General features: G+C 53.5%; 4 protein-coding genes across 6 annotated transcripts; 2 read left to right on the top strand and 2 right to left on the bottom strand.

Annotated features, from left to right (window-relative positions):
• Positions 1–204: 204 nt before the first annotated feature.
• LOC142901461 (uncharacterized) lies at positions 205–5,270 on the bottom strand. 3 transcript variants are annotated; one of them, XM_076045976.1, is made up of 3 exons: positions 5,116–5,270; positions 2,792–3,423; positions 205–2,472 (listed from the first exon to the last, which is right to left on the bottom strand). In XM_076045976.1, exons 2-3 carry the CDS (start codon positions 3,373–3,375, stop codon positions 1,509–1,511), a joined length of 1,548 nt encoding a protein of 515 aa, XP_075902091.1. In that variant the 5' UTR covers positions 3,376–3,423; positions 5,116–5,270; the 3' UTR covers positions 205–1,508. The 3 variants fall into 3 exon arrangements, with proteins under 3 accessions (XP_075902091.1, XP_075902089.1, XP_075902090.1); XM_076045974.1 differs by lacking the exon at positions 5,116–5,270 and adding an exon at positions 4,203–4,790; XM_076045975.1 differs by lacking the exon at positions 5,116–5,270 and having other exon boundaries at positions 2,792–4,791.
• Positions 5,271–5,939: 669 nt separating this feature from the next.
• On the bottom strand, positions 5,940–9,189 carry prkn (parkin RBR E3 ubiquitin protein ligase). Its single transcript, XM_076045977.1, has 11 exons — positions 9,034–9,189; positions 8,728–8,891; positions 8,026–8,206; positions 7,833–7,954; positions 7,667–7,750; positions 7,471–7,586; positions 7,230–7,366; positions 6,960–7,021; positions 6,623–6,853; positions 6,156–6,273; positions 5,940–6,083 (listed from the first exon to the last, which is right to left on the bottom strand). The coding sequence occupies exons 1-11, from the start codon at positions 9,038–9,040 to the stop codon at positions 5,980–5,982; spliced, it is 1,326 nt and encodes a 441-aa protein (XP_075902092.1). The 5' UTR covers positions 9,041–9,189; the 3' UTR covers positions 5,940–5,979.
• Positions 8,864–11,137, top strand: LOC142901463 (uncharacterized). Its single transcript, XM_076045978.1, has 5 exons — positions 8,864–9,311; positions 9,614–9,761; positions 9,831–10,186; positions 10,305–10,533; positions 10,683–11,137. Exons 1-5 carry the CDS (start codon positions 9,273–9,275, stop codon positions 10,802–10,804), a joined length of 894 nt encoding a protein of 297 aa, XP_075902093.1. The 5' UTR covers positions 8,864–9,272; the 3' UTR covers positions 10,805–11,137.
• A 339-nt stretch (positions 11,138–11,476) lies between these two features.
• LOC142901645 (voltage-gated potassium channel regulatory subunit KCNG3-like) lies at positions 11,477–14,260 on the top strand. Its single transcript, XM_076046228.1, has 2 exons — positions 11,477–12,728; positions 13,433–14,260. The coding sequence occupies exons 1-2, from the start codon at positions 12,154–12,156 to the stop codon at positions 14,121–14,123; spliced, it is 1,266 nt and encodes a 421-aa protein (XP_075902343.1). The 5' UTR covers positions 11,477–12,153; the 3' UTR covers positions 14,124–14,260.
• Positions 14,261–16,633: the final 2,373 nt, after the last annotated feature.

The raw sequence follows: 16,633 nt of genomic DNA, 5'->3' as shown, positions 1-16,633 counted from the left end.
GCTGAATTCCTCCGCAGAAATAGCCGTTAGAACAACATGGATCATGTGACGTCACAGCGGGAAAACAACACACACCTATCATGTGATCAGAACTAAAGACCCACTAAAGACCATCACAACTGGACTTTAGTGGGCCCTCAGCCTTGTGGTCTGGACAGGCTCCACCCACCCAGCGGACCCGACGCTCAAAAAAAGGGACCAAACTTTTCAGGGTTTTTTACAGATTTATTACAAAACTGAGACGAAACATGTCGACTGTTTATTCTAGAAGCAAACACGATACATAACAACAACCTTCTAAGTGCAGGAGAACCCAAGGAGCAACGACGTGGAACCAACGCAGAACCCAAATAGGAGAACGCAGCTTCAGGCCCGAGGATGGAGGAACACAAGAATGGGGGGGGGGAGGAGCCAGAAGAGGGGGAGGGGCCAGAGTAGGAGCCTGCTGGTGCAGCCCACACACATTTATAAATAATTCACTATTAAATGAAGTCAGATCCAGGAAGTGGAGGGGGGGGATGCGGGGCTGCCGAGGCAGGTCATTTTAATTGACACCAAATTAAGGACGACTCAAGGTGACTTTATTTTGAAAGGGTGGAGCCGCCAGTCAGAGTGGCAGCGGCGGCTCGCTCTTGATTTGTGATTCACATTAAATACGATAATATTTCAACATTTATTCATAAATACGTAGTGCGCTTCGCTGTCAAGCTCAGGCTAAAAAACTACAAACATGGCTGACGAGTCTTCATGCAAACAGTGACGTGGAGCGACGCCGGCTTGGCCAATAAGCAATCAGTTCACCTTTTTTTTTTTTTTTTGGACACACTTGACCAATCGGAACGCTGCAGCTCAAACGGCCAATCAGGAGGCTCCGACTGTAAGCAAGATGTGAAACGGCCGTTTGGAAACTCAGCGGGTTGATCAATGAGTCGGCACAGTTCCTCAGCTTCTGATTAGGTGTGCTGGGGGGGGGGGGGGGGGGGAAGGGGGAGGCCTCTTCAGATTGGTCGGGTGGCATGATGGGGGCGGGGTTTGATGGATGACGCTGCAGCTGGAGCTCGGCAGGTGTCTTCTTCTCTGTTCTGGCTCCTCATGTCAAGTCCCGGGGCTGATAGGAAATCTGCTGGCGGGGAGTCGGGAGTGGGGTGGGGTGGGGTGGGGGGTTGGGGTGTTGGCCCTGTATGCAGGGGCTGATGGGAAACAGTGTTGAGAGAGCAGAGCAGGAATGAGCCTGACAGACAGGTGGGGAAAGGGAGGGAAAGGGGGCGGGGCTAACACTTGATATCTATCCAGGTGAAGAGCAGCCAGCCGACGGCTGATTGGCTGATGGGCTGGCTGACTGACTGACTGCCGCTATCTACACCAGTTCACCTCCTGGACCCGGCATCCGGCCCAACTGCTCCAGAACTGATCCAGAATTGGTTCCAAACCAGTCGGGAGCCGGAAGGCGCCAATTCAGAAGCAAAGCCGGTGCGGGTCCAGAACCAGTCCACGCCCGCCCGCTTTGCTCACTCCGAGTCGGACTCCAGGGGCGCGGTCTCGTCCAGCACCGGCCTCTTCCTGCGCTTGGCGTCGGCGGTGTGCGCCCGCCGTTCCTCCTCCAGGTGGGCCTTCTTGTGGCGCGAGAAGCTGGACGAGTGCATGAAGGTCTTGTTGCAGGCGCTGCAGGTGTAGGTCTTGGTCTTGGCGGCGAGGCCGGCCTTGGCGTGCTGCTGCTTGTGGTGGTGCTGCTGCAGCTTGCCCCGTCCGCCGCCGCCACCGCCGCCGTCGGCCGCCCGGTGGGTCTGCTGGTGCCGTGCCAGGCTGGAGGCGTGGCTGAAGCGCTTCCCGCACTGGCCGCAGTCGTGGAACCCAGCTCCTCCTCCACATCCTTCTCCTCCACTGCCGACGCCCTCCTCGTCCTCGGCAGCAGCGTTGGCCCGCCTCCCGGGCCGGCCCCCCCGGCGGCGCCGGTTCTTCTTGCACAGGGTGTAGAAGTTGGGCTTGTCCCGGGAGCAGAGCTTGAGGCGGATCTTCAGGTCGGACGAGGTCTCGGCCAGGTTCTCCTTGCCGGGGGTGTAGTTGTCGAGCAGCTCCTTGACGTGGGTCACCTGGTGCTTGGACAGCAGCGTGGACGTCCTGAAGCTCATGTCACACTGCGGGCAGGCGTAGAACTTGGCTCCGCCCCCACCCGGGTTCTGGATGACGGCGCTGGCCACATGCTGCGCCGCCGCCGCCGCCGCTGCAGCTGCGGCAGCCGCCGCCGCCGCCTGCCTCTTGCCCTTCTTGACCTTGGTGGCCGGCTTGAGGGAATGGTGCACGGCATGCTGCATGCTGGCGGCCATGTTGGCGGCGTCCTTGGCAAGGCCCTTCCCCTTCTTGTGGATGAGGCGGTGGCGTGACAGGCTGGAGCTGTGGTTGAACTCCTTCCCGCAGATGTTGCATGGGTGGATCCTCCGCTTCCCGTGGAGCCGCAGGTGGCTGCCCAGCATCCTGCACGCACGACAACACATGCATGCACGCAATCGCACACACACACAAGCACGTGAACACACACACACAGACCCACACGTACAGTGCACACACACACACACACACACACACACACACACACACACACACACACACACACACACACACAACATATGCATGCATGCACGAACACACACATGCACAAACACGCAAAAGCACACACACGCGTGCGTGTGCACACACACACACACAAAATCAGTAAAAGACAACCAGGAGGTCGAGATCCTCCTCACCACCGGGGGGCAGCACCAGCCACACTGACCGACCGAGCGACACCCACCTGCTGCCTTTGAAGCTCATGCCGCAGTGGGGGCAGGTGTAGCGCGCCTCCTGGTGTGTCAGCTCCAGCGCCCTCTTGGTGGGCGGGGCCGAGGCGGCGCTCTTGCCCGTGTGCGTCTGCTGGTGGCGGTAGAGGCTGGACGCGTGGCTGTAGCACTTGCCGCAGTAGCTGCAGCGGTACTGGCGCTCGTCGGGCTCGTAGTCGGCCTGGTCAGAGTCGCCGTCGCCGTCCAGCTGGCTGCTGCCGGCCTCCACCAGCACCTCCTGCTCGTCCTCATCCTCCTCCTCGTCGTCCTCGTCGTCCGAGTCGGTCTTGATCTCAACGCTCTGCTCCGTCACCTCACAGGGAAACACCTCCTCGTAGGGCGCGAAGAAGGCCTCGTCGGCCTCCATCTTCAGATGCTCCGCCGTCAGCTCGCTGCCGTCGTCCGAGTCCTTCTTCACGCAGGAGATGGTGAACTTGGAGCCCACCTCGGCCCACTTGACCACATACTCGATAGGCTGCGTGTCCAGCTCCACTGTGATGAAGTCGGCACCCAGGGCGTCCGACTCGGAGACCGCCAGCTCCGCCTCCGCGTCCTCCATGCTGAGCAAGGCGGCGGCGTGAAGAGGAAGAGCAGCAGCAACACCAGCCTGAGGAGGAGATCGACAACACTCTTTTCTGATTGGTCCTCACCAGACCTGGGCGGGACTTAGCGAATGGATTGATCATAAATGTTAAGAGAAAAACAGCAGTCAGTCAATGTCAGTCATGTGACCACCAGTGTCGTGACGTCACTGTGAGCGAACGAGACTTAATGGGACTAAAATGGCCAGTGACGTCACTTCTGACGCCTATCAGTCAAATCAGCCGCCTTTCGTGACGGCGGCCGAGCTGCACCAGTCTGGTGATGTCATCAGGGGAGCTGCGGGGCTTTGCGGCCTCCTGCTGACTGGTGGCGTCAGTCGCAGCTCTGCAAGGTGGCGACCGGCCGTCCGGCCGAACGTGTTGCGGTGCCGTGGTGACTGAAAGTCGGTCTGAGGCGGTTTTTCCTCCTTCGGCCGCTGGTCGCTGCCGGAGTCCGGGCGGCAGAGGGCGGCTGCCAGCCGCCAGAAAAGCCGCTGCTGCGCTCCGCTCCGAGCCCAGGAGCGATTTAACCGCAGCCGAACACGACAGGACAAACTCCGGAAATTAAAAGTGACATTTTTTTCGCCCTAACGTCGTTTCCCTACGCCTGCAGCGCACCGACGTCCTAAACAAGCGAGTGTTTGAATGGAGTTCCGGGGCTCGGCCGGGTCGCTCCGTGATGAGGAAGCGGCGGAGGGATCTCTTTCCCCCCGGAGCGTCAACCGCCAAAATAAAGAGGCGCAGCGCGGAACACACGACGGCCCGCGGACCCGTCCGGGCCCCGGGACCAGGTTGGGTCACTCACCGGGATCTCAGCGGCGGCACCGCGATGTAAACGGGATTAATTCACCGGTGAAGACGGTCACAATAAACAGGAAGCAGCGGACGTGGACACAAAGCATTGTGGGAAAGGATTAAATGGTTGCACAAAACGGACGCGCGGCGCGAAGCGTTTCAAAATAAAAGCACGGTGAAGAACCGTCACAAAGAGACAAACATTAAAAATTAAAAAGATGCGAAAACGTTTGGAGGCACCAATTGTTTCATTTTGTCCGCCAAGAAGCTGCGAGAAGACCAGTGTATAAATCTGCGACATGGAACGTTAAAAAATAAATAATCAGCGTTGAACTTGAATCTGTCCCAGATAATCTTCTGGTGCGTTTATAAGCCAACGGAAAGAGAATCAAACCCGGAAACATTAACCTAAACTGTCCAGTTTGACGACGGCAGGACCTTCTCGCGCAAAGATCCGCGTTTTATTGTGTGTTGGCGCCAGCGGAAGTAGATCCTCCCGGCTGGCCAAAGCTTCACGGACAGTGCGTGTCAACAGACCCGCAGAAAACCATCCTCACAAATAAATCATCAGAACTTCCAGCTGTAGCTTCAACTTTAGACCATCGAATATTGATGATCGATAGTTATAAGAATCACATTTCTGCTTCTCTTCTGCGAGTCCTCCTGCAGGATCTGCAGGAGCAGGAGGAGGAGGTGGAGCGGGGGTATGAGAGGTCCAGAAGGTGGAAGAGGAGGTGCAGCAGGGTGAGGAGGTGGAAAGACAGGAGGAGGAGGTGCAGCAGGGTGAGGAGGTGCAGGAGGTGGAAAGACAGGAGGAGGAGGAGCAAAGTGAGGAGGTGCAGGAGCTGCGGTCTAATGAACGTTAGGAGAAGTGATGCACGCTGCGCGTCAGCACTGACACACATTAGGAGCCGAACACTTACGGCTCTCCTCGGTTTAGTTCGGTTCGGTTCGGTTCGGTCCTCGGTCAGGTGTTGGTGATCCAGCGGGGCTCCGTTCACATCCCAGCCGGAGAGCAGCGGCTAACACCCGCTGTGCGACATCCGTGACGCGCAGCGGCGGCAGCATCACGGTCGTCTCTGCTCTCTGATTGGCCAAAGCGCTGCGCAGCCTGCTCGCAGTGCTGCATCTGATTGGCCGGAGGACTGAGTCCCCTCTGGGTGCCCCCAAACGACAGGAAGTGTCGTGAAGCCTGAGAGCGTTTGGTGGTGAAAATCTTTCTGGGACATTTGTTTTTTTTTTTATTAATAAAAAGAAACATATTGTACAAAATGAATTTAAAGTTAAAGGTGCTTATAAAATAGACTCAAATAATACAAAACGAATTCAAAAGGTTCTGACTTTCTATAGGATCAAATATATAAATGTTTCTTGTGTTTTCTTGTCTGGCTTTCATGTGAGAAAGAAACTCATGATGAAAAAACAGAACGCTGCTCTTCTCACAGTGGAGGTTTCTCTTCCACATCGGCATAAACATAAACTAAATTAGTCGAAATGGCTCCATCAGGAAGTTTTATGGTGAAATCAGTCTGAGGTCTGGCAATGTTGGTTCTGTTTTCTTTTCTATTTCAGATGGTGTGGCGACGGTCCAGGTTGCTCAGCTGCTCTCGTCATTGCAATGGCTCATGATGAAGAAAAAAAAAACAAGACTAAAGTTCTGTTGATGTCACGTTGTTTTAATGGAGATCATTAAAATTGTCATCCAGTTCACAGCAGGTGAGGGAGAGTCTGTGTGTGTGTGTGTGTGTGTGTGTGTGTGTGTGTGTGTGTGTGTGTGTGTGTGTGTCTCATCCAAACCAGTGGTCTCCCATACACTCTCTGTTCCATGGGACTCTACACAGCCAGCACCACTCTGCTTGACACAGAGGACAGTGCATGTGCATACATCCACCTGCAGGGGGCAGCACAGGGTTGGTAGCGAGTCCTGGAAGCAGGTCCAAAAAAAGACCAGCTGTGATCTCACCGTTTCTCTCCACCGGAACCGAACACTGGGGGCAGCGTTTAGTTGACTCCTGCAGGAGGCGCAGGGAGGCTTGGTCCCACCTCCCTCTGAGCGACGCCTCCTCCTCCACCTGGAAATCCTGAGTTGGGGGTGGAGCAGGAAGTGAGGCTGAACCTGCCTGAACTGTACACACATCTGCAATGACCCGGTTCAGAGGTGGGGCCTGCAGAGAACCTGCCCAATTTCAACACTTGTCCCGCCCACTGACACCTCGTCCTCGACAGGACAATCCCGAACGCAATGCATCATGGGATTGGCTGAGCCAGGAAGGACCGCCCTGCTCTGATGACATCACAGATAACATTTAGCTGTTTCACTGGCCAGTTTTTTATTGCAATATTTAGGTTTTGCTCAATTCTAGGGGTCATGGAAATGCGGCTATGCAGCTACTTGTGTGTGTGTGTGGGTGTACCGAGTGAACAACTCACTTCTGTGGCTTCACCAGGAGGTGGAGCCTGCTCAGTATGACACGCCCCCTCATGGTAGCTCTCTCGACAGTCTCTGCAAAAGACGAATCCACAGCCGAGCTGCCTGTCACACTCCACCCGGCGACCGCCATCACCTGGGACAAGCCCCGCCCCGCAGCCAGGTGACGGACACATGAGCCCGCCACTCATCAGCAGGCACTCCTCGGCGCCATAGTGCAGGTAGCGGCCGTACTGAGCACAGAGAGGGGACGGATGAAATGGTGAGGGGCCTGAGCAAGCAGCCAGCGGGGGGCGCTGTGAAGCCAGAGGAGAGGAAGAGGAGGAAGCAGCTGATCACCTGATCTTCTCCCAGGATCCTGAAGTGATGAAGCTCCTTGATGAGTGAGTCTCTGCAACCGGCTGCAGAAAACAATGACTTTGGTTTTGGAACACAACAACAAAAAAACTTTAAAGTTTTAGGACAAAACAACACAAAACAGAAGAAGACATGGTGCTCAAACACCTGCAAGCTTAGCATAGCAAGGGCTTGGTCAACTGACAGGCTGACTCAACGACCACGTCTACAGTGTCGCCACAGTGCAGTTATGATGACATCCGAGTGACTGACCGGCGCAGGGCAGTGAGTAGCCAATCACAGGGTGCAACACAAACTGACGCTCGTTCAGCCGTGTCTGACTGTAGCGCCGGAAACAGTCCAGGCAGATCACATGACGCTCAGCACACTGGAAGACCAGGACCACGTCCCTGAGACACCAGCAGAGGGGGAACCTGTGTCACATGATGACCCGTGTGTGTGTGTGTGTGCGTGTGTGTGTGCGTGTGTGTGTGTGTGTGTGTGTGCGTGTTACAGGATGTCGCAGCAGGAGATGCAGGGGACGTCTCTTGTGTTGGTCACAATGAGGTCAAGGGTCACAGAGGGGTCGTCGTCTGGTGTTGGGTGAGAGGAGCACTTCATGTAGAACTCCTGCGTGCACACACACACACACACACACAGTTAACCCTGCCTCTGTCTCAGCAGGACTCTCTGATGCTGCAGCCACTTACAGCCTCATTGCCGTGACAACTTTCAGCTTGACACTCGCCGTGGATTCGACCTCGGATCAGAACGTCGTCCCAGCAGGATGGACCCTGGCAGAGGGGGAGGAGCCAATGCCGTCACCATCCTCCTGACCTCTGACCTGTGGTGCGACAGTGTTGCGGCTGTTCTCACCCGGCTCACAGTCAGTGTGTTCTGTCTGCAGCTCTGGCATCGGACCCTCAGCTTCCCGGGTCGGACCGCCTTGCAGCTCTTACAGAACACGTAGAAGGTGATGCGGCTCCGGCAACCTGCACCTGCAAAACTCACTTTGTGACAGAGCCCCTCGTGGCAGAAGAGCAGCACTGCAGGGCGGGTGGAGTCTGACCTGTGGGCTCCGCTTCTGCTTCCCCAGCTGGCGGGCCAGAAAAGGAGGTGGAGTGGAGGTCCAGGTCCTGGTCCTGGTCCTGCTGGCCTCCGGTGTCCTGCTCCTGGAGAGAGGAGGAGGATGAGGAGGCTGCCGGAGGAGGAAGCACATGGACAGTGCTCTGCTCTGGGAGGTCACAGCCCTGAGGAGGAGGAGGAGGAAGAGGTACATGTACATGCCGGCACATTCAAGAAACAAAATAAGAATGATCATATTGATAATGTAATACAACATAGGTGTATATATATATATATTTATGTATATATATATATATATGTATATATATATATATATATATATATGTATACATATATTAACAATATTGTACCGTAAATAATACTATTCTAACATAACTGATAATATGGACAGGTGTAAGCCATCCACTGCCCGTGTCGAGGGTTCACATAGTAACAATTAAATACAACAAAATTTCAAAAGTGCCTTCTTTCGGTGCATCCCATAAATTAAATTAAAAATAAAAGCTGTAAATACTAATAAAACATAGGTAATAAAACCATAACAAAAAGACACATGCCACACAACACTCATATACCACACAATAACCCATTCATGTTGATAAACAGGTCAGTGACAGTCAACAGGTGGAGGGGGAGGAGCAAGAAGAAGAGGTGCAGTGTAGTTTCTGTTCCCTCACCCACTCACCCTCAGGGTGGCGCTGCTCCTCAGCTCCCTGCCTGCAAACAGAACCCGGAGCCGCTCCGCTCGGACCCCCTGCTGGTCCCCCACCACCTCCTTCAGCTCGGCCACTCGGGCCTCCTCCCGCAGCTCCACGGCCACGGCGGGACCCTGGTTGTACCGCACAAACACTGTGGGGACAAGAGGGAAAGCCCCTTGTGACGTCGCTCTCTGCTCATACCGGCGCCGGTGGAAGTCACCGAAACCGGTCTGCTTTAGTGAACCAGCAGAACCGAGTCAGAATCGCCCACGGTTCGGCTCGGCGGAACTCACCAATCATTCCTCTTCGTCCTTCGTCTTGTTTACGCGTGATGCATTGTGGGTAGCGTGTTTCCAACCGCTCGCTCCAACGCGAGATGATCACTAAAACTACAGCGCCGTCACGCAGAAATGACGTCAGAGCGGCGCGCCGGAAAGGCTGACGTCTATGAATTTTAATAAACTTGTTTTCTTTTTGCTGCCAGTCTTCGTTGTTCGGCAAGCGGAGGTCGTTTCGCAGCCCGGGGAGAGTGATGGCCAGTCCGGACAGCAGCGGCGCCGGGCCACCGGTGGTAAGACTCGACGCTGCCGTCAGCCAATCACAGCAGCTCTTACTCAATTATCGATCCGCTGTAATTAAGCGGCCGCGATTAGCGGCCGATGACGTCACGGCGATGCAACATCAGTTGCAGTTGAGCCGCTGATGGCTGCTCACACCGAGTGGACAACCAGCTGATCCAGGGACGGTTAGCTTCAGTGTTAGCATCTGCTAGCAGTGGCACAGCCTGACCTGTGGGAGGCGCTGCCATCCTGTTTTTGTTTTTGTTTTTTTTATTTTAAATTGTTTGCTGCTGTGTGACGTCACCCCCTGCAGGTGGTGAAGGTGGAGTCGGGGGCGTCGGCCTTGACGCCATCACAGTCCAATGAGCTTCAGTTCCTGAGGTCGCGGGTGCGAGAGCTGGAGAGGGAGCGGGCGGAGCTGTCAGCGGAGAACCACCGGCTGAAGACCATGTTGGTCAACGGTGAGTGCAGCACGCCGTCGTCAGCAACCAATCCTGACACTCCGCTTCACTCTGCTCTGCGTTTCCCAGAAATCCCAGGGCTGCTGTCCACCATGTGGCAGACCCTGGGCCAGACCAACAGCATCCCCTCTGTTGCCGTGGCCAAGAGCGACACCTACGGGCTGTACTCGCATCAGCAGCAGCCGGCCAATCACGACGCAGAACTCCGCCCAATGGTCTACGGCCAGCAGCTGCAGGAGGAGCTGAGTGGCGACATGTTTGAGTCGTGGGGCCCACTGGGCTCCGAGGATGAGGAGCTGTCGGTGGGGGCGGAGCTTGGCCTGGGGAGTCACATGGGCGAGGAGGCGCCACTGTGCAGCCAGACCAACATGGAGGAGCTGAGGAGGAGCTGCTCCGAGAGCCAGTGCACCGCCGCCAGCGGACATGTAAGCACCTCCCCCACCAAGAGCCTAAACACCCACTTCCTGTTTCAACAGGAAGTGGGTTTCCAGGCTGTTTCCAGTGCAAGGGGGCGGGGGCTGAGCCTGCTGTGCTTGTCTTCAGGTGAGCCAGGTGGAGGTGTATCCAGGTTCTGGGGTCCTCTGTGATGTCCGCTCGTGGCAGGCAGCCAATCAGGCGCAGTCTCCCACAGCCATGGCCCGGACGCTGCTGATGGGCGTGTTTGATATGAACACCCTGATGAACAGTAACCTGAGGGGTGGGCGGAGCCGTCGGCCAGCCTTCCAACCGCAGCGCAGCGCCCTGGACCCGCACAAGATCAACGCCATTTTCAGTAAGTCCAACCTCCCGCTGTCCTCCATATCCTGGTGTCTGCTCCTTCTCCCTCATTGACCCTCTTCCAACCTTCAACCTCCTTCATCTTCCTCCTTGACCTTCTCCTGACCTCGATCCTCCTCCTTGACCTTCTTTTCTCTTCCTCAGATGCGATCCTTGCTCGCTTCCCTCTGGCCAAGAAGGGCGTCATCGGCTCCGGCATCAACTCCAAACTGTCTGAGATCCGCTTCCGCTCTCGAAAAGCCAACCGGGACCCCAGATTTATCTGACGGAGAGCTCACAGCCCCGCCTTCCCAGAGCTCGGCCAATGGCAACAGTTGGACCAATAAAGGAACAGTTCTTCTAAACCTGGGAGCTCCTGCTGGAGATGTTGGCCATGACCAGTCGACATCAACCTCACAAACAACAGTGTCAGAGACCAGAACAACCTCGCTGCCTGTCAGCCACACTCACACTCACACACACACACACACACACACACACACACACACACACACACACACGCACGTGCGCGTTGGCTTTAATGTTATTGTTGTATTTTAGTATTTTAGTCGTGTTGTAACATTGTGTGTTGTCTAATATGTATTGTCCATGACAGGTCAGACCCGCCCCCCGAGTCCTTTTGTCCAAGATGGCTCCGCCCCCCTCGCCAACTGTCAGTCGCTCTGCCTGTCTTGTGTTAGCATGTAGTTTTAGTTGTTACTCTCCCGCACACAACCTACCACACAAGGTGGCGCTATCAGGCAGTGTCCATCTTGGTGACCTCATCGACCTTCATAAGCAGAATAAAAGTTTTGAAGGAAATCCCCTTGTGTCTTCCCGCCTTCTTCATCCACCAGCAGCGATGGCTGAGCAGCAGGCTCTTAAGCCACGCCCTCTTTTAAAGATGTATTTTTTCCTCAAGTTGTCTTTGTGTATTTGCGAACCGGTTGTGTGTCTCCAGCGTTCAAAACGGATCAGACGGTCAACAGCAGTGAGCTCAGTCTGCCAGCAGGCGGTGCCATTTATTCGCTAAATTAATGAGCAGCTGCTGGTTCTCCATGAATAATGTGCTTTTGATGTTCAGTCACACATAAGATAAAGAGACTGAGAGTCGGTGGATGATGGGGCTGATCTGCAGAATCGGAGGAGGGACGAGGAGCTCAGAGCTGCTCAGACGGAGGCTGGAGGAGGTTCTGATGGTTGAATCATCGCCTGTGATCCTCCTCTCACACCAGCAGCAGGAGGAGGAGGTGGAGGGGGAGGAGGAGGAGGAGGATCTGCTGCTCTTCACTCTCACATTCAGCAGGGAGACCAACCAAAGTCGTCGCTTCCCTGCTCCGCTGCCACAGAAAACGTGGACTTGAACTGTGAGTCACACTGAAACCTGCAGAGATACAAATAACCTCAGTTTGGCAACTCAGTTTTCTGTGGAGCGCTGACAGACTGCAGAAGTTCAGACTGAGAGGCAGACAGAGAGCATGAGGCAGCAGCTCCAGGAGTCTGGAGCCAGTCCAACCTCCAGCCACTGCTTTGTGCATCTAGGCTGAGGAGGAGGAGGAGGAGAACCAACAGGAGAACCAAGAGGAGAAGCAGCAGGTCATGAAGGTTAGCAGCTCTCTGGATCTCTAACCCCACCATGAAGTTCGGCAGCAGTCCGTGCACCCTGAACGTCGGCGGCCGCAGGTTTTCCTTCTCCATGGAGCTGATGAAGCATCTCCCCCTCAGCAGGCTCAGCCGGCTGCACCGCTGCGGCTCCGAGAGCGAGCTGCTGGAGCTCTGCGACGACTACGACCGTGAGCGCAATGAGTTCTTCTTCGACCGCCACTCAGAGGCCTTCAGCTTCATCATGCTCTACCTGCAGCACGGGAAGCTGCGCCTGCTGCCGCACATGTGCGAGCTGTCCTTCTACAACGAGATGCTCTACTGGGGTCTGGAGAGCGCCGACCTGCTGCCCTGCTGTCAGCGCCGCCTGGACCACCGCCTGTCCGACTGCTTCGTCCACTTCGTCCCGGAGGAGGAACCTCCAGGAGCCCAGGAGCCCCAGAGCCCCTGGCTGGAGAGGCTCCGTAGGACCCTGGAGGAGCCCACGTCCTCGCTGGTGGCCCAACTGGTGGCCTCGGTGTCAGTGCTGTTCGTGGTCGTGTCCATGTTCATGCTGTGTGCCAGCACCCTGCCGGATTGGAAGACCTCCGAGAGCCTCCACCAGCATCGGTAGGTGTCACCAGATTCTCCCAGTCTTGTACAACGTATTTTGCATCCTGTGTGACAAACCCTTTTATTTGTATGTGTCCCTATTTTTATAGGTTGTCTTATAGTTTCCTTTTTTTTGTAGTCACGTGTCTATCTTGGATGTAATTGTGGGAATATTATTTGACAAATGTATTGATCAGTAGCTGCGTTTCCAATACCCCTAGAATTGTGCAAAACCTAAATATGGCATCAAAAAACTGGTAATGGAAACACCTAAACCTCTCAAATACGGCTAAAAAGTCTTTACACTCTCACAAGTTCTTCAGCTTCATGTTTTTCAGAGGTATCGATATACAGAGGTATATCGGAAAAGTGTCATTGAAACACTTTCGCATTTACACGTCGGCGGACGTGATGTACGGGGTCACGTGACCAGTTCACAAAATGGCGAGTTACGTTTTTTACGACATTTTACGAGAGTTACAGTTTATGCGCTTCACAACATTCAATGGAAACACCTCCAAATCACAATTGTACTTTTGTTAAAATTTTTGAAATATAGTTTTTATTTTGCGAAAAAAAACTGTCATGGAAACGCAGCTCGTGTCTAATAAGTCCATGAGTGATGGGCACCAGTCAATCATGGGGTTTTACACCTAAATCAACAGATTGGTCAATCACTGCATCTGTGAGCCGGTGCTCTCTGATTGGTTGCTTCCCCTCAGGGTCATCGAGGCGGTGTGCATCGGCTGGTTCACGGCCGAGTGTCTGGCCCGCTTCCTGGTGTCGCGGGACAAGTGTGAGTTTGTCCGGCGGCCCCTGAACATCATCGACCTTCTGGCCATCACGCCATACTACGTCTCGGTCACCGTCACCACGCTGACCGGCGAGAACTCGCAGCTGCAGCGTGCTGGCGTCACCCTGCGCGTGCTGCGCATCATGCGCATCTTCTGGGTGATCAAGCTGGCCCGCCACTTCCTGGGCCTGCAGACGCTGGGCTTGACGCTGCGCCGCTGCTACCGCGAGATGATGATGTTGCTGGTCTTTATCTGCGTGGCCATGGCCATCTTCAGTGCCCTGGCCCAGCTGCTGGAGCACGGCCTGGACCTGGAGGGCGGCAACCAGGACTACGCCAGCATCCCGGCGGCCTGCTGGTGGGTCATCATCTCCATGACGACGGTGGGATACGGCGATATGTACCCGGTGACGGTGGCGGGGCGCGTGCTGGGCGGAGTCTGCGTGGTGAGCGGCATCGTGCTGCTGGCACTGCCCATCACCTTCATCTACCACAGCTTTCTCCAGTGCTACCACGAGCTCAAGATCAGGCCCATCCTCCGAATGCATCAGCTGGCTGCCAGACACCAGGAGGCGCCGCTGTTCAGAGAAACCTCAGAGGGACCATTCATTCAGAAATGACATTTCAGCCATTTGACTGAGTGGATTTTGACTCAGGTGACGTTTTCTGATTGTCGCAGCCATTCTGGAGATCCAGGAGAAGAAAGAATGAGTCCACGGCCACCATGTTTGAGATGAGATGAGATGAGGCGAGACGAGATAAGATATGTGATGAGAGTATAAAATGATGAGATGAGATAAGATGAGATATATTTAATGTCCCCCAGGGGGGGAAATTATCACTAAAACCCAGTGCTCAAATACATTGATGAATGGGCATCGACTCACATACAACAATGGACAATGACGATGAAAAGACAAACATTTGTTACATCGAAAAAAAACAGTCATGGACATCTCATAGAGTTCAATATAGCCCCCAATTCCACTGCCCAAAAAACATGTTTTTTTTTTAAATAATCGGCATTTGGTGGCGGTGGAATCTGCTCACTGAGTCGCGCTGTCGCGCGACAAAACCAATCACACAACATGATCAATTTCACAAGCCTCATGCACAGCAATTTGTTGTGGACCCAATTGCACTGAACAAAGTTATGGCCCATTTCAAGGAGGCATTAATTCATACAGCCAACTGGTGAAAGGCAGGTAGGAATCATCTCAGTGCCCATCCTAGCATCCCTGGATTCTGCATGACTATTGGAGTGCAACTCTTTTCTCCACAAGGACGAACACACAAGTTAAACAGTGTCACCAGAGCCTGAAGCCACACAGCAGTCAAGGTGTCTGGTCAGCATGTTGCCACTGACACGACTGAAGAGCCTGATGGACCTTCAGATGACCTTCCGATGACCTTCCAATGACTTTTAGATGCTCCACCTGCTGCTGCTCAGCAGAAGACAGGGAGAGGTGTTTTGTCTGCAGCGCCTCCCTCAGGATCAAAGGCACACAAACAGTGAAGTTGTTGCATAACTGGAAAAGTTGTGTGTTTCCATGACAACGCAAACTGAGAGACGACAAGTGTTGAATCATTTTGAATATCAAGACACAAAGACGTGAGAAAAATATCACTGGAAACACTTTTAGTGTCTTCTGCTGTGATTGGTCCACTTCCACCACAAGCAGTGACTGTGACAAATGGTTCATCCCGCTGTGTGTGTGTGTGTGTGTGTGTGTGTGCGCGAGAGATAGAGGGAGGGCCGGGGGGTAGCTGAGAGGTCGCAGATCAGTATTCAGACGTCAGTGATGTTTCCAATGTTTGTTGATTGATTGATTGATTGATTGATGTTTGTATCTCCATGTTGGTTTTTCATATTAAGTTCTTTGGTTTTGTCCAAGCAAATGCAAGAAATATTTGTGCATAAAGAAGTAAAAAGTTGTTTGTTTTTTGCCAGAAATGTCCTGTTTTTCAAATGTGACGAGTGGCCACTAGGAAGCGACACTGAGCCAAAGACTGTGTAGAAGATGCATGGCACTTCCAGTCTGCCCTCAGGGTCTGCGTCCAGGCCCTTCCTCCCTACGCCCCATTGGTTGCATAAGTTCCCTTACAAGAAGCAAGATCTCCAAAACTGATTTTCCAATTTGTTCACGTCCACATCAGACATAGACTCACATCGACCAAGGCACAGTAATAATTCTCTCTACGTACCCTGAGCAGAAATTGAAGTCATCAACATGACGTATAGAGACTATAGAGGCCCTTTGCTCTGGAGTAACCCTTTCAGATCTACATCTTCTCACACACTCTTTCAAAATAAAGCTCAAAGGACACGTATTACTTTCGTTGATCCGTCCTTCCTTCACACAGGTACTTACTTTTTTTTTTTTTGATTATTGCAAAATATATTGCTATCCCCATATAATATACATGTAGTTTGTATTATTTCCTCAGATAGAGATTAAAACAAGTTCTATCTGTTAGCCATTCTAGCATGTACTTAGCTATTTTTGTGATCATTGTGAGGGGTTGAACTCTTCTAAGCAGTCTGGGCTTCTGTTCCCTCCTTGCACTGTTTTGTTTTCATGACGTTTTTGCTGAATAAATTTGAACTTGAACTTACTGATGCCTTACAGTTTGAAGGCAACGGGACTCTCAGTGGGACATAACCCCCTTCCCCCGCCCAATGACATCACAGTCTTCACACATTTGAAGTGAGGACACAAACTTCCAGTTAAACGGCGACAATCACACAACCCACACGCTCAAATTCAGGCCAGACTGAGTTCTGCTGCTGTTGCCATGGAGACGCTGGTGCGAGGCCTCGTGGTATCAAGACCCCTCACACACTCACAGTCACACACAGACACTCACTCACTCACTCACTCACACTGTGGTGTGATGGAAGCATTTGAAGATCATAGTCCTTCAGAACTCAGAACATGCTGCTGGACTTTCAGCTGCTCCGTCACAGCCAACGCACTTCCGTCAGTCAGTGGAAACACTAAAACTACATATTTTGCTTTGCTTCTCTTTCACTCTGACGCATGACTGGACGAGAAACAAAGTGATTCCAAAACTGAAATTAATGGCGTCAGAAGTGACACTAGTCGATCAGTAGGGAGACACCACCTAG

This window comes from Nelusetta ayraudi, unplaced genomic scaffold (genome assembly GCF_046127955.1).
Source record: "Nelusetta ayraudi isolate G7.1 ecotype Tasmania unplaced genomic scaffold, CSIRO-AGI_Nayr_v1 ptg000089l, whole genome shotgun sequence".
In the NCBI taxonomy this organism is placed as follows: domain Eukaryota; kingdom Metazoa; phylum Chordata; class Actinopteri; order Tetraodontiformes; family Monacanthidae; genus Nelusetta; species Nelusetta ayraudi.
This window is presented reverse-complemented; position numbering and strand designations above follow the sequence as displayed.